This window comes from Poeciliopsis prolifica, unplaced genomic scaffold (genome assembly GCF_027474105.1).
Source record: "Poeciliopsis prolifica strain line A6 unplaced genomic scaffold, Auburn_PproV2 SCAFFOLD034, whole genome shotgun sequence".
Classification (NCBI taxonomy): Eukaryota; Metazoa; Chordata; class Actinopteri; order Cyprinodontiformes; family Poeciliidae; genus Poeciliopsis; species Poeciliopsis prolifica.
In genome coordinates, this window is record NW_026562409.1 from 5,115,709 (window position 1) to 5,132,130 (window position 16,422).

Consider the following 16,422-nt stretch of genomic DNA (forward strand, 5'->3'; position numbering starts at 1 on the left):
TTTTTTTTGACTTTTCACACAGAATTTTTCTTATTTTTTTCTAGAAGATTTCTTAGATTAATCTCAAAACTTGAGGGTTTTTTTCCTGTTAATTTTTGACTCTTCAAGCTCAGAAATTTGAAGCTTATTCCACTGCCTGCCATCTTAGGCTGGATTGCAAATATGCATCACCCCGTCCGATTCCTAGTTCTTAAAATGCTTACAATTTTTTCTTTTTATCAAAAGTTCAACAACGACATAGTTTGTTGTATCATCAGAAATCAAATTTAGGTCATTCGGTTGATTAATGGTGATTATTTTTCACATTTCCCAACAATCCAGAAAATGAATGTAACTATTAGAGCTAAGTACATGTTCTCAGAGCCATGAGGAATGTTGCCAGTTGTTTTAAAATAGCTGGGAAAATTTCCCCTTTCAAGTTATGATAAACAAATGAAACATGTGCTACTTGTCACAGAGTATAGTCAAAGTATGGCTACTTGAGAAAACTGAGGTTTGCTGTAATATAATCTAATGCAACCAATCAAAGATCTTTCTGTTTCCTTCTTTTCCTCTCAAATCAACATCCTGCTAGCAGACAGTCAGCTTCCTTCATTTGACCAAACTAATAGTGCTTGAAGTTTGATGACTGGATATCTGTGTGTTTGCTCTTAACTAGAAGAGTAGAGATTATGTTATCAGCAAAGGAATTTGGATTATTTACCAATGCGTTCCTGTCTCCATACATGTGGGAAAGCTTTAGAAGAGTCGTTGTGGAATAGAAATAAAGTTTTAACTTGAAAAATATGCTGGTAAAATTGTCTTCTTAAATTTGTAGTATAAGGTTTATATCAATAAAACTTTTAGCTGATTAGCAAGAGTGAGACAGTTAATCAGATTATTGATGATTAGTCGATTACTGAAATAATTATAAACTAATCTAGTTATCAGATAAACATTAACCAGAGTACACAGATTCAATAAAAAGCCATTAGCTCAAAGAGCAAACTAGCAGACTAATAATTTAACCAAAAATGTACAAAATGTCATTTTTCAGATGAATGCCTTTCTATTTCTGTTCATTTTCTACCCCAAAATCAACAGACACAGAAGGCGTAGTCAATTACTCAAACCTGTCGAAACCATTTTTGCCAAAGGATTATTTAGAATTAACGGCGGACTTTATCGCCCCCTGGTGAAGACTCACGGTATAGCACTCAACCATGCTCTTTCACATGGTTTTCACTGATCGATGAGTTTGGCACCAGGCAAACACACACACACACACACACACACACACACACACACACACACACACACACACACACACACACACACACAAAGAAAGAAATACAAATGAAAGACCAAGGAATTGATTTTTAAATTTCAAAATTGAACAGGATAAAAAAGTTCCAGTCTTCTTTAGAGTCCTTTTGGACTTGGTTGAATGTTGTATTGTAGAACTGGATGCGTCCCTGGTCCAGCTAAGTGGACAGCTGTCAACTTAGCATTAGCACTAGCTAATGTCTAGCATTAGCTCAACTCAACTTTACCTTAAAATTAATCAATAAAGAGGCAATTTATTGTATTTAAATCATCTTTAATTAACACTATGTGAAACATAGCTTAGCTGATTATCAGTGCATCTGTAAACACATCATGAATACCAATAAACAAGGATTTTTCTGCCAGATGGAACAAAACCAATACATTAGCTATTTTTGACACAGCATAATTTGTTGCTAATATTAATAAAGAAATCATCCTAAATTCATACTGATGGATTAACTGGATTGTAGGAGATGAGGTGAGGCCACAGATGTTGGAAAAATAATAATATTAGACAGAAAGGTGTTGTCCATTCGTCTCCCTCTGGGTTCCCCATGTTCCATCTGAGAGGGGAAACATCATGACCGGCATGAAGGTTCTTCAGTCTGAAAATTACGAACAAGGTCAGGCTTTATGTGAGAAAACAAAGCATCGAGGTTTGTCATATGATACATAGCACTGAGTTAAAAACAAAACAAAAATGTAAATATAGTATTTTGTTTAAATAACAAACATGAATTAATGCCAGTTTTTTTGGTCTCCTGTAGCTAAAAATGTAGAAGAAATTTAAAAAGAGTTATCTTTCTTCATGTTTGAAATCTTAAAAAAACTCTTTTTATTTTTATTTCCATAAAGCCTTTTTTTCTTAAGAAAACACGACCTTTAAAATTAGGTTATATCACTACATTAAAAAACACATGTGATATATTAATGTGGGCTTAAAGTGTGGTTAATACCTCTCTAAAGTTATTTTCAAAAGGCACTATCAATCTGACAAATAAACCTAATCTGAGTTGCAGACATTAAAAAAAGATGCAAAAATTAGCTTTGAAAAAATTCAATAATTTCCAGATTAAAGTCAGAAATCTAGAAAAATTTCAGAGCTTTTAAAATCAATCTAAGATATTTTCAATAAAGAAAACTTGGAAATTTAAGATTTCAAAGTCAAAGAAATTAAACTTTTAGAAAAAATCTCTAAATTTGAAAAGTCAACATTTTTCTAATTTAGAAACAGAGAAATTTAAAACTTCAGTAATCCTAGAAAATTTGGGACTGATCAAACTCAAATATTTACTTGAAATTTTTTGGAAAATATTAGAGTTTTTTTTTTCTTTATTTTTTTGGAGGAAATTGACTCATTTTTTTATTTACTGCAGCCCTAATACAGCATTATACTGTAAACCTAAATCTGACATGAATGGATTTGGGATCAACTCTAAAGGCATAAACTACTAGTATCTGGTAAAATCAGTGATTTGAGCTGTAATCAGTAATTAATATTAATAAATATTGGCCAATTCTTTTGATTTTTCAGGTAGCTCTGATAAATATTATGTATCAATAACATTAAAACAGTCAAATAATATTAACCATTCAATACAGGAGACATTTCTGGGCAGCTGCTTCAGCTTTTTGAGAAATTTATAGTGGAATAACTTTATTTTTAAATCTCTCTGTTAGTATTTAAGCGATGTAGGCCTTCTACATCATGCATGCCATTTGTTACGCCTTTTTTTAAACAAGCGCAGCAGCAACTTGCCTTTGTGCATGACGGTAAGCAGGAGGGACAAAACTCATCGCCTCATCAGAGCATGTAGATGATGTAGGAGAGGAAGACGAGACCCATGACGGCGAAAAACATCAACACCAGAATGTCCACCATTGTGGCAGAGCCGCGGGATGGAGAGTGAAGATGCGAGAACGCGCAGCTGCAACGCCTGAGAAGGAATCGGAGAAGATCGGAACACTTCGGGCGGAGCTCGGGGAAAAGACCACGCCCACTTCCGAGACAAAGAAGCTTTAATTTTTCTTCCGTGGATCAAAGTCCGGCTCCTTGTTTTTAATATTTATTAAACGTATGAACAAACGGTTGATAAAACATTAATAAAATGAATAAATATGTGAATATTTACAGCACCAGTTGCTCAGAATACATAGAAAAAAAACTTGATTAAAATGTTTTACTCATATTTAATGTCACATATTAAAAATAATTCTAATATATTTTAGCAGCAAATTTGAAATACTTTACCACAATAATGACTAAATAAGCAATAACCTTTAACAATAAGTCATTATTATTGTTATATTTAAGGCTAATGGAAAACAAAATTAACTGACTTGCATCTGGGTTTTTAATTCAGTTTATTTTGAATGCATGAGTTTTTTTTTTTTGTTTTGGTGTGGCTATTTTTACCTGCCTCATCTTGGACAAAAAGATAAATTGGTCATTAATTTTTTTTTCAGTATTTAATTAAAAGATTGGCCTATAATTACATAAAAACAAAAACATATTGAGTAAAATACAGACGTTGCAAGCAGGCAAAAATATTCCAGAGACATTAGGTGCACGAAAAAAACCTAAGAGAACCTTAGAAAAAAAAACTTCTAATGTGGATTTTATCTGCTTGACCATCAGAATAATAAATTAAGTAATCAATTACTAAAATAATTATTCGCTGTAGCCACATCTGTAACATTTGCAGCTGCATGGAAATTTTATTTGGCTGTTCTGGGAGCAAAATGTCTCTTTCGGTTATAAAGTTTGCAAGGCCTTCATATAGAATGTTTTATGCTTTGCAAAATTTAATTCATAACACACAAAAAGCTTCAGATTTATATTTTATGGGGGAAACCAATTATAACTGAAAGAAATCTATTAGAACATGGAAGGAGTTGCTCTGATCAAATCAGACAAAATTTTGTCCTTTGGCCGACATGCAAATTGCAAAAAGATTTGTTTGTAGGAGATTGAAAGTGGTGACAAAGCACAAACAGGAGTCTGAGAAAAAAAATGACATTTTATTGAATCTGCAGAATCATAAGTACAATTTGAAGTGCTGTAACAGGGCAACAGGAGATGAGATCAGGTCCTTAATCTGAGTATTTTGACTTTTCAATACACACGTGTATGACAATATGCATGAGACATCCTCTTTTTTCCCCCCCATTTAATAACAAAATCATACCAAAAACAAAAACAGTTTAATATGGAATGCACAAAACTTGTCCAGGGTGCTGAACCTGCAACTGTGGATAAACATAATTTCACTCTGAGAAGTCTACAGTATATAACCAGTATGATAGACGAAGGCTGAAGGAAAGAGGCTCTGCAGCAGGAAAGGAGGAAAAAGATACAAACTGGGAGGAGCGGCGTACGGATCAGTAGTGAAGTCAGGGTGCAGGAGAGGCATTTAGCTCAACTTGCCCTGCGCCACAAGCTGGGAGGAAGAGCGCGTCTGTCCCCTGTCAAAACCCCAAACGCTTCCATCATAACACTTTGCAAATCCGGCCTGAGCCACATTCAAACAACCCCGTCATCCAAACCGACGGTCGCACCCTGGGGACAAAACAAGCTGGACTCGACGTAATCAGCAGAGAAATGGAGAAATAACTGAGAAACTATTAGGCCTGAAATCATGTCCTCCATTTCTTCTTCAGTTGAGGAAAATTTGAGTTCAATCACATGATCTATGAACACGGTGAAGATGTTTTTATCTGATCCAGTGCTCGTTTTTCATCTGAAACGTCATGTCGCAGATTTGAGATCTCGAGGATGTTCGTCACTAACTTTTCCATGAGTTGACTTTTAAAATTAAATTACTGCCCCGTATTTGCAAAAAAAATATATTTATAAACCATCTTCTCCTGCAGGCAAGCCACTTCCCAGAGCACTTTATGATGCACATACATTTATACAATGTATGCTAGCTACATAATGAAATTGTTGTCAACAAAGCTGAACAAGTTTGACCCCTGACCCCTTCGCGCCTGCCCCACTCTATTCGCTCGAATCTGTGACGCTCACAGTGCATTATGGGCGAGAAAAGGGGAAGCCAGACGCAAGCGAGCATCTTTCTGTTAAAGTTTGAGTGTGAAAGGCTCAAAATTGAGCTCATAAACAGAAAACCTTAATTATTTCATTTGTAGGCAGAAGATTTAAAAATAACATTTAAAAAGAGGTTTCGGATCGACCCGTAAGATAGAGCTGAAAAATAACATTTAATCAAAAATATCCCAACTCCAACACCTGATCCAGTATCATGATAAACTCTATTGTTTTGGGTCCCAAAACCAATTGTTTACTTTATTTAAACACATCAACCGTTTCAATTAAAAAAAAATAAGACGAGCAAAGGAAGAACAAAAAGAGATAACATTTAACACAGCAAAGGATTTTTCTCACATTAAATAGAAATAAATGACTGGAATGTTTCACACAAACAGTGGAGAACAAAAATAAAATTAAGAAAATCACAATACAAAGTTGTGCTTGGCCCTCACTTTTATAAAACCATTTCTTTATTAGTGATTTTTCTAATATCGGGGGAACTTTTTTTCTTCTTCTTCTTCTAATAAACAGATAAATATTTGGAGCTCCAAAAACAGGAATAAGGGCGTATGCACAGTATAATCGCACTAAGTCGAGGTGGATTTGAGAGGTTTTGTTCCCTAACTTGTCCCTGATCCCTCCTGTGTGTGAGCGGCAGGAGGGGCTCTTCAGTTAGACTAATATTCCAGTTTCACAGCAAACACCCAGCAAACCCGATACGTTTAAGATCCTTTTACGTTTAAACCTCTCTGTTCTGCGAGGCTGATTGGTGCCACAGAGCTTGAAGTTAAAGGAATGTGCACAAGTAAAAAAAAAACCAAAAAGTTAAATAAAAAGAAAAAATATTCAAGCTAATAACTAACAGACTGAGATAAAACACTGTTTCCAGTCTGACAAAGATTGAGCTCCATAATAAAGTCGAAAACTTTTGTTTTTACAGGATATTTGAAGTTTGACTGACTGCTGGGAACTTTAGTTTGTATTTTTCTCTGTGTTTATGCGCGTCAGGTTTGGTAAGTGATGTCGCCGTGTGACATGATGTTTTATCTGTGACGAGTTTATCTCAATGTGAGCGGACAGAGAGGAAGCAGAGACTTCGGCACAGACGGACAGACATGAAGCAGGCTGGCGGACAGTGAGAGCAAAGCAGGGATGCAGAGCGGAGGAGGGTAAAGGTCGCAGGACAGGTTCTTTTTTTTTTTTTTTTTTTTTTCTTTTTAAGGGACCAGAGTAAAATTAAGATAAAGCGGTGTTAAGATGAGATGGCACTGGGCTTTTCCTTTCCTTCTTTCCCTCCATCCTTTTCTTTCCTTCTTTCTCTCCTCTCTTTTACTTTACTTCCTCCCCTCGATCATTCAACATTGATCCACGTAGTTGGAGGGCAGCATGCCCTGCTGGCCGGTGCGCTCCACGCGGCCGTACATCCAGCCTTCGTCTATCTGCTGCACATCTACGATTATGTCGCCGTCCATGAAAGACACCTCGTCGTCATCGGCAGCATTGTAGTCGTACACTGCTCTGTATCGCTTCTGCAGGCGAAAAAATATAAAATAGAATAAAAGTCAGTTTGCCAGAGAATACAAAATCTGCAAATGTGCCAGCAGCAATCTGTCACAAGAGATTCAAATATGAAATGCTCACTTCCTGGTTCTAAAGTTTAACAGACTTGCAATTGTTTAAATAGAAATTAATATAAAAAAATATTTATTAATTGTAGAGTTATGACAGCATCGTCTTAAAAAGTGCCAAAAGATTTTAAAATATAAAACAAAGTAATTATAATCAGGTTTTCCATCAGGAAACTGAAAATTTGCTTCTTTTTTTTTCCAGAAAAGAAGGCGTCAAACAGAAAACAAACTAGTTTTAATTGTCCGGATAACCGATTAATGGTGAGAATAACTGATAGATTAACTGTTTAATCTATGAGTTACAGTCCAAAGCAGAAATAAAACATTTTTAAATGAAATGCGCTAATGCTCTCACCCCAGAACTGGGAGGAGGAGCAGCAGCTGCCGCCTGGCGCACTGGTTCAGGAGTGGGCTCATAGTGGTGGTAGTTCTGGGAGGCTGCAGGCTGTTGGTAAGATCCTGATAAAAGGAGAAGAAAGGTGAAGGAGGGCACATTAATGAGCTGCAAGCTAATTCCTGAGAGCTAAATCTGAAGCACAGCACCTGCTGGGAGCTGTGCAGGAATCTGCTGTGGTAGGAGGCTGTAAATGTGCACATTCAAAGACAAATACCTTCTAAATGTCTTACAGTTTGGATTTACTGCTTCTTTTAGAGAATGATGGATTGAAAAAAAATAGAAAGACAGCAAGTCAAGGCAACCTGCTAACTTTCCTGTTGCTCAACATCTAAACAATACATCTCTGTTTGAATTTGCAAATCAAGCATGTAAAATAAACCAGCCGTCTGACTCATCATGCTGGATCTTTTCCACTAAGCTGCTGCATTTTTTCTTTTGCGTTCCTTTGCAGTCAACTAGCAAATGCAGCCATAGTGATAACAAATGCCAATTTAAAATTGCACAGATGTTCACCTTTAAAAAGCCTCTGAAAATGTGTATGTACAATCTTAAGTCTTTGGTGCAGAAACTGGTTGAAAATCCATTTTTTAACTGTGTTTAAGGTTTGTGTAAGATGGAGAAGGGATTGTGCATGAAAACGGACCTTCATTAACCATTTAGACTACCGATATGAAAAAGACACAATCAAAACTGTTTTCCTTCTTACAGACAAATTCTGTGCATGTCTGAGACATGACTGACCTGTTTTGCTTTTTGCACCTAAGATTGTGCACATTTAAAGATCTGACACTTCAGATATCTCACAAATTTTAATGTACACAGAAAAATATTGCAGCAGAAAGACTTTCGGTATTCAAGATGCTGCATGAAAAAAACGAGTACATGGGAAATTCAAAAATTTTGCAAGGAAACACAGAAGAAACATTTATTTTCTGCCAGATCACCTACGGGGCTCCACAAATGAATAGGTTGTGTCAGTATTTTCTTTTCATGCTTATTATCCCAAAGTTTCTAACTGAACACTTGAGCAATAAGAGTAGAGGTTTAAACAATTTAAAGTGGTACTATGATTGCCATCCAGATTGTGAAACGAGTGCAGCAATGCAGTTATTTATAGCTGGGCGATGAACAAGTTGCAACAAAAACCCCTGAAAGAGGGGGAAGTGAGTGAATCTATCAAAAAAAAAAAAAAAGCAGGAAATTGCTCTGAAGCAAAACTTCTGACCGCTTGTCTGATTATTTATGTGTGGAGTTGCAGGATAAATACCTTGGTTGGGGTTGCTAGGCTGATATGGAGCATCTGCTCCAGTCTTCATCTTCTCAAAATCCTCATGATATTTGATCTGAAACACACAAACGGTGAGTCAGCTCACATCAGCCATGGACAATGCACCGTCAAATTCAATCTTTCATGGAGTTTTTTCCCCCTGCACAGCCTGTCAGTTTATTTTCCAACCACCAGAGGGCTCCCATTTCCTGTGTTTTAGTTTCTCCCTCTGCTGATAGGTGGGGTGCGCTACGTGCTGCCACGGCTGGGGAAGCAGCTTGATGCTTAGAGGAAATGACATCTCCACAGCCGGAAGTATTGTGAGGTCAGAGTTGCACGACAACCCACACACATTATGAAGCAAAAGCACTTAAAAAAAGTAAAATACATGAAAGAAGACTTATCTCTTATCTCATTATGTCGTCTTTACAGATACGACTTAATGCGGCATGCAGCTTTGCACACACAAGATGATTTTTAGGTAGATTGAGGTCACCCATCATCACATTTCAAGAATCAATTGGATTATTTAATTAAATAAGGGTGTTCAAAGTGCAGCTTGGGGGCCATTTAGGGCCCTTGGACTAAGCTTTTGTGCCCCAACCCCAACAATAACGATGCAAATTTTGTTATTAAACTTTTTATTTTAAAATCAGAGTAAAATAATTACAGATATGGTTTTTGTGCAGTGGAAAATGTGAAGTATTTGTCTTTTAATAACCAAACTTTGATAATTATAACCACGTCTATCCTGAGACTTTTACTGAGAAGTTGACTTTTCTGCACCCAAATTAGCCTTGATCTAATTTATTAAGCTTGGCTAACTATAGCAAGCATTTTGAAAGAAAGTGACCAAATAAATTTATCAAACTGGGCCTAAACAAATTTGAAAACTTTCTTATAACACAGAAAATGTGCAATATTCTAGTCAAGTGTGGGTGTATGATGAAAACAAATCTGTCTACTTTATTTGCTGCATCTTATCAGTTTTTTATTTTCTTAACGGTTTAAAAAAAGGAAGCTGTGCAACTTTTTGTTGCTTTATCACTGAAAATCCCAATAAAAATGCATTGAAGTTTGTTTGCAGCATTCTAGAATGCATCAATACTTCTGCAAGTCAATAACTGATAAATATTGGCAACCTCTGCTTTGCATGATAAAAAACACACTAGAGTGATGACACTGAGGCTGAATAACCCACCCCTCTTATTACCAGGCTGGTAACAGACTGACTCACAGTGTCTGGGTTGAGATTCAAACGCCCCCATCTCAAAAGGCTCACTGTGCTGCCGGCATTAGCAAAGAGTGTATTCACAGACTGGATGGGAGGACAGTGTTTGTCCAAGAACAGTGAAGCTAGTGAGTGAGACAACACAGTCACTGTTGTTGAGAGCAATATGCTAAGAGAGTGTGTGAGGGAGATTATTTTAGCTTATTTTGAGGGAGCAGGTTGGACAGATAGTTTCTGTGTGGATTTAATGCGATAAGTAAAACTCCTCAGATATATAGTTCTCCATTCTCACTGTTTAACAGAAGATGTGTTTCATGGAGGAAATGAGAAAAAACTCACAAAACAGCAGGAAAGTGTAGCTCTTCTTTAATGATCGGCTGCAAATGACAGACTGATTGCAAGCAGATGTCTGATCAGTTTTAACTAAAAGCACTTCACTCAGAACCCCATCAGTGTTTCTGTTAAACAGATGTGGCTTGTGTGTGTACATCCATATATACATGTAATATATATGTGCATCGCTCCCACCCGTAAACACTTCCTTGATCTCAGACAAGCAGGATCTTTCATTGCATGAAAGCAGCAATTACCCATCACCCTCAACACTAATTATGTCATTAGTGAGGCCGGTGCAGAGCCAGTTGTGTGTAATGATGTGTTTTGTGTGCGAATCTGTTTCACATGAAAATAAAGGCCTTTGTGGAGGATTTTGAGAAGAGACTGAGGAAAGGAAGTCAACATTTGATGCATTTCCAGTCCTGTTTTCACACAAAAATGGTAAATCAACAATTTTAGTGGAAGAAAAGAGGTGAGAGAAGGTACAACTTATGAAAAATCCTAGATTTTCATCTCTTGAAGCAGTTTTAAAAGTACTAGAGTGCAATGGGTTCCCATCCATTTCTGGTTCAATAATTGCAGATTTTTCTGTGAAACTTGATTAAATAAAATCTTGAAAAACAACAATAGCAATAACAATGTTTATAAATATTTATATCTTGTATAGCACTTCTGGATAGATGCAAACTACATTTTGTTGCTTTGTAGATGTGACAGTGCAATGACAATAAAGTTGAATTCTATTCTATTCTAAATGTCTGTTTCTGCAGTTTCCTCTGATGACTCAAAGAAATATAACACCTAACAAGCCTTAGAAGACTAAGCTTGAGGTTAGAATATTTAATAAAAGAAACCAACAAGCTAATTTTAGCTTCGATTTTGCATGAGAAAGTTTGCTGTCAAGACTTACATTGCTGATCTGGTCCTGCGTTTTCTTAATTCTCTGCAGCTCTGGCGTGTCGGCGACCACGCTAAAACCTTTGCCCTTATTCTTCTCAAAGTCCTCCTTGTAGTGAACCTGCGCAACAAGATGTCAGAAAGGAGGAAACAATTAAAAATCGGCAAGTGTGGAACATACGTTTTGGGGGAAAAAAATTGCTCCAAATGGATGCTTGTGTGTAAACAAATAGAGAGCAGATTATAATTTATGGATGCTTTGACCTAGATTCTTTCAGCAAAAGAAATTTCTAGCAGAAAGCAGATAGTTGGGATTAGCTTCCACCTCATAACCACTTGGTTCCTGTGTTTGTAATGGGTCAGATCTGGGTTTTATTGTGCTAATAAAAGACTTTTATAGATGCAGGAAAATTGTTCTCCGGCTGGATTTATTACAGTTTCACACTATTAGAAAACAACAACAATTTAAAATGTTACAAAGTGGAACACTTGGCAAAATGTACAAACTCGCAGCTGTTTACAATGAACAAAGCAAACTATTCAAATTGCTTAGCAGAACAAATATCACAAAGTGTTTCTCCAAATTAAAACACAAAATCCTATCGTCTAGGGGTTATGTGAGTGGCAGAGATTTTTCTAAAGTTTCAAGTCCAGGACTTGTTCTGAAACAAAGCCTTCATTGCCTTGGAGATATTTCAGCTGGTGTGGTCCGCTTTCACACTGCACTGTGAGAAACGAACCAAACACTTTGAAAAACCTGCTCCTCTCCTCCTCGCCTGTGGAGGCGCTGCAGCACAACCACTGCGGAAAACGACAAAAAAACTGAAGAGGAATACATGAGCACAACTTCCTTCTTCATGAAATGTAAATTAAAATGGAGTAGATGTCACATTTTAGCGGTTGTAGGATTTCTTCTTTGTCTTTAGTAAAACACAATCATTTGAGTAATTTTAGATGAATTGAAACTTACATATATGCTTAACTAACACTGTTCTGTGTTTTGTCTTCGTCCTACGCATATCCATTTTTATGTATACCCTGTTTTTTGTTCATTCTCTTATCTTAATGGTTATTTTGTCTATCAATACCTTTGTTAGTCCCTAATTTTTGTGATGTATGCACTAATTGGTCTTTAATAAAACAAACAAAAAGACACACATTGTTACTATTATAGTGCAACATTACACTAAAACATGGTTATGACATTTCTATTAAACCAGGAAGTCGTGCTGCTAAAACAGTCCCAATTTATGTTCGATATAAAAAGCAGATAAGTCAGCTGTGTGTGCTTAAAGTGCAAGCAGAACAAGGTGGGTCCCGCATGTATCGCTCAGTTTTTCTGTGATGACGTCAACTTCCTGTTTGCTTGGGAGTGTAGGCCTTCCATACAGGACACGTTGGCAACCATATATGGTCAAAACGAGAGGTAGTGAGTGAAACGGTGTTTGAGTGAGCATTTCCAACCCCACCCACCGGTTTTTGACCCTGAGGGCAAAGGAGGAAATGTCCAGCCCATGCAACTCCACCAGTAAGACAAACAGTTACCAATGAGTTTTCTCTGCCTCAAAACCGAGAGCTCCAGCTGAAGATGAAACAGGAAGGCATTACCAGGTGTCATTTTTGAAGCACCCAGTCTCGGTCTAACCTCCCTGCATGAGATGGCTGCAGTTTGCAACCAGGAAACAAACACCTTCCCCCCTCTCATATGTCCAAATAATTGTTGACACTTCCTAATAGACTGCTGATCAATCCCCCTTTAATCTTTTGACGCCTTGTGATGAGATGACATGGCTGTGATTCACATATAATATGACCGCGTACATGATTCAGCGCGATACGCCCATGCTTCAGTCAGTATTCTGTGATATCTGCAACCACGAAAAACCACGAGAATAACAACAGCAGAAATTCAAACCCTGAAAAAGGGACACATTAGGAATAAAGCGGTCTTGACCCAGCCTCGTTTAATTTCCCAAACCCATCTCCTTTGTCTTTCAGGGTCAACAACCCTGCTCACTCTACAGGCAACTGCATTTTTGCCTTCTTTCCCCACCCACGACTTTTCCTCTTTCATTCATTCATATTTTAAAACATTACCAGCATCAAAAACTCCTCCTAGAGATCTAAAGCATTTATTTCATCCTTCCTCCTTTCATTTGCATTCCTGCAGCATTCTTTTTCTTGGGACTTTGCTTTTATCTCCTCCTTTAACCTGCACACCTCCTCTTTTGCCTCGTTCATCGCTTCTTCGATTCATTCAGTCTGCTTTCTTCATTTCTCTCTTTCTGTGCTCTTTTTCTTTCAGTTTTCTCCCACAAAGTCTTGTAATGAGGTGTGACAAACCTCTACCCTGCTGCCATAGCAATAGGGTTCCTCTAGCAACACAGCACTGAACGGTGGGGATGAGAAGCTGAATACAGTTACTGTTTTCTTCAAGTCCTTTCAACTTTCTTCCAGTGATACAAAGGCAAGTTAAAATATTGCATGTAACGAACCCTTTGAATAAAAGAAAAAGGGTTTTAAGAGTTGTTATTCCAATATTTTCTTAGACGTTCCGCACCAAAGAGGAAGCTTTTCAAAAACAACCTTCACTTTTATTTTCAGAACAAATATATTTTGACACCTCAGCAGAAAATGAAGTTCCTTCTTTTAAGTGTTGGCACTGAAAACATTTCTAATTATCAGTTTATGGAACACCAAACATTCAAAAACAACAACAAAAAAAGAAAGCTTTGCAATCTTCATATAGTTGAAATCAGATGATTTTACATAGAACGACTAAGAAAATGCACATCTTTTTCTCACTGAAGTTAAATAAAAAAGCTTTTCAAATGTATGCAATTTTTTTTAATATTTACAAACAGAAATAATTTTGATAATTCTAACTACGCTACAACAACAGTTTGGTCTGATTTAACATCAGACAGTGAGAAAAAAAAAGTCTTTTTATTCAGTGTATGTAAAATCTGGTTTCAACTATACATGCTTCCTTTATGATGGGGGATGTTTAGATGTATGGCCCACATAGAAAAAACACCATCTGTCCCACAGTTTCCTCACTAACCCCCCTCTCCATATGACCATCATCCCCACTCCACATAACACCCTTCTTTCTCTCTCACACACACACACACACACACACACACACATACACCCCTCGTCTCATCTGTAGTGTCTGACAATGACATTTGGATTAGACCAACACTTTGATAAGCCCTGCCCTCCTATCAGCACAACACTCTCTCTCCTCTGCTACACGCTGAGAAAACAAGCTTCCTTCACAGCTTCTTATACATCTTCTCCTGCTTCTCTCCGTCTATATTAATATAGCAATACCTCTTAAAGTTCAGGGGGTGAGGGGTTGTCTCTAGATTAGGCATTTGTAGCCAGTTTGTCCACCTAAGCTTCAACAATCACAAACAAGTTCCTTGAATACCAAGGAATGACAGTCAATCACCACAGCACCAATAAGAGAAGTGAAACCACAGATGACAGCCTCAAAGGTTTTTGAGTGCCAAAATAGTTTTGCATCAGATTTATTTAACTGGACTCTAGGCACTTAGGTGTGACAGGAGACAGACACCAACGCCCTCCAATAAAATCTGGATAATTAGCTTAAATTAGAAAGATAGCTTGGTCTTTACGTTTGCTTTATTCCTCTCTACTCCGAATGTGTATGTAAACAATTTTAGTAAATTGTTTTCTTGGTTTCTTTTCTGAAAAAAGAAATTACAAATGACAGAAAATGTGGCTTTTATTTCAATGAAACATTGATGACCCTCATAAAAATGTGATATTTGTTCAAATATTGACTGTATGGTGTTTTCTGACTGTGCTGTACAAATAAACTTGATTGATTTTGTGAATTTTATGGTGAAATATTAGGGCAAGGCTGCAATAGTTTTTGTTTAATTGTGAGAATATTCATTATGTCATTATGACTATGACATAGTCAAAATATTAGCAAAATAAAGATGCATTTTTTTCAGAATGTCTTTAAAAGTAAGGAAAAAAATGTTTTAGTGGGAAAAAAAACACCTCAGTCTGTGTGTTTTCTTCAAAGTAGATTCAGCTGCTTCCTCAATCAGCAGAATCCTGGTACTGATAGTTTGATGCTGATGTGTTAAGAGGGAATATTCCCTTATCTGTAACACCTATGATTAAAAGTATAACTTCACAAGATGCTCAACATTCTTGTTTTTAATTTTTTTTTTTTGCCATTTCTTGTGTTTGAATTCTCATAAACTTACAACTTTATTTTCCTGTAATTCTATGACTTCATTCTAGTAAGCCTTAATAAACTGTTGGCCCTCATCCTCCTCTTGACAATACTCCACAGATTACATAGAAAAACTGTGGAAGTAAAGCTGCTGATGAAATGGAAAATCATCCCAAACTTTGGAAATTTCACACTGGATTTCAAGCAATTTGTTTGGTGTTTTTCTGCACATTTCCTCTGCATTTGGGGACTTTGATTTTCAAGCCAGATCCCAGTCCATCCTTTTTTTTCTGGGCCCAGGTAAGAATCTTTTGAAGTCTCTGGTTCGGGAGTGACTCAACACACCTTCAGACTCATTCCTAAATCTAAATTATGTTCACAATTCTTTCAAAACAATTGCTATTTTTTTGTTGTTTTTCTTTCCACTCAATGTATGTGCGCGTAATGAATCTACAAGGAAGGAAATAAATCCACTTTTTACTCATTTTCCAATTTACTAAGATGGCAGGTCTTCTGACTGCTGACTGAATCATTTTATAGACTTTTGAATTATTATATTTTTAGGTACCTCTTTTGAAGTCAGAACACACTTTTGCAGAGGAAAAACAGATTCTCCTTGGCCCTCTGATGTGCTACTACTAAAGCCGGGTGCTGTTGCCAAGGTGGGGGGTGTGTTGAGTCTGTAAAAAATTTTTATTTTTCAAGTATCAAAATAATAATAAATGTAACTCATGACAGAATGAAAGCTTTTGCAGCAGAACACAACCTTTGAACAGGAAGAGCAATGTTTATTGCATCAACCCCTCGTCATGGCTAATTTGAGTAGATAGGATAATTCCAATATGTTTGAGTAAAACACGTTTATTTATTCTGGGGGAATGTATAAAAATAGACCTGATAGAGAATTTTCCCACAAGGCTTTTAGGAAATGCTAATTCTTTGCAAATAGGGCACAGGACTAGAAAATTACACAGGGGGAAAACTGCAGCAGTAAAATCAAAATTTATCTGGTGACAGCATTGCAAAAACGCAGAGTGATGGGTCAAACATTACGACTATGACACAGTAAAAGCAGTAATGGGTAAATC

At 36.8% G+C, this 16,422-nt stretch overlaps 1 protein-coding gene across 1 annotated transcript in view; it reads right to left on the reverse strand.

Annotated features, from left to right (window-relative positions):
- Positions 1–4,308: 4,308 nt before the first annotated feature.
- LOC129374031 (LIM and SH3 domain protein 1-like) overlaps positions 4,309–16,422 on the reverse strand; it is a 32,547-nt gene continuing 20,433 nt past the window's right edge. The window contains 4 exon segments of the mRNA XM_055052221.1: positions 4,309–6,888; positions 7,343–7,446; positions 8,652–8,727; positions 11,129–11,236. Of these exon segments, the coding sequence (XP_054908196.1) occupies positions 6,715–6,888; positions 7,343–7,446; positions 8,652–8,727; positions 11,129–11,236 (462 nt within the window). The 3' untranslated portion in view covers positions 4,309–6,714.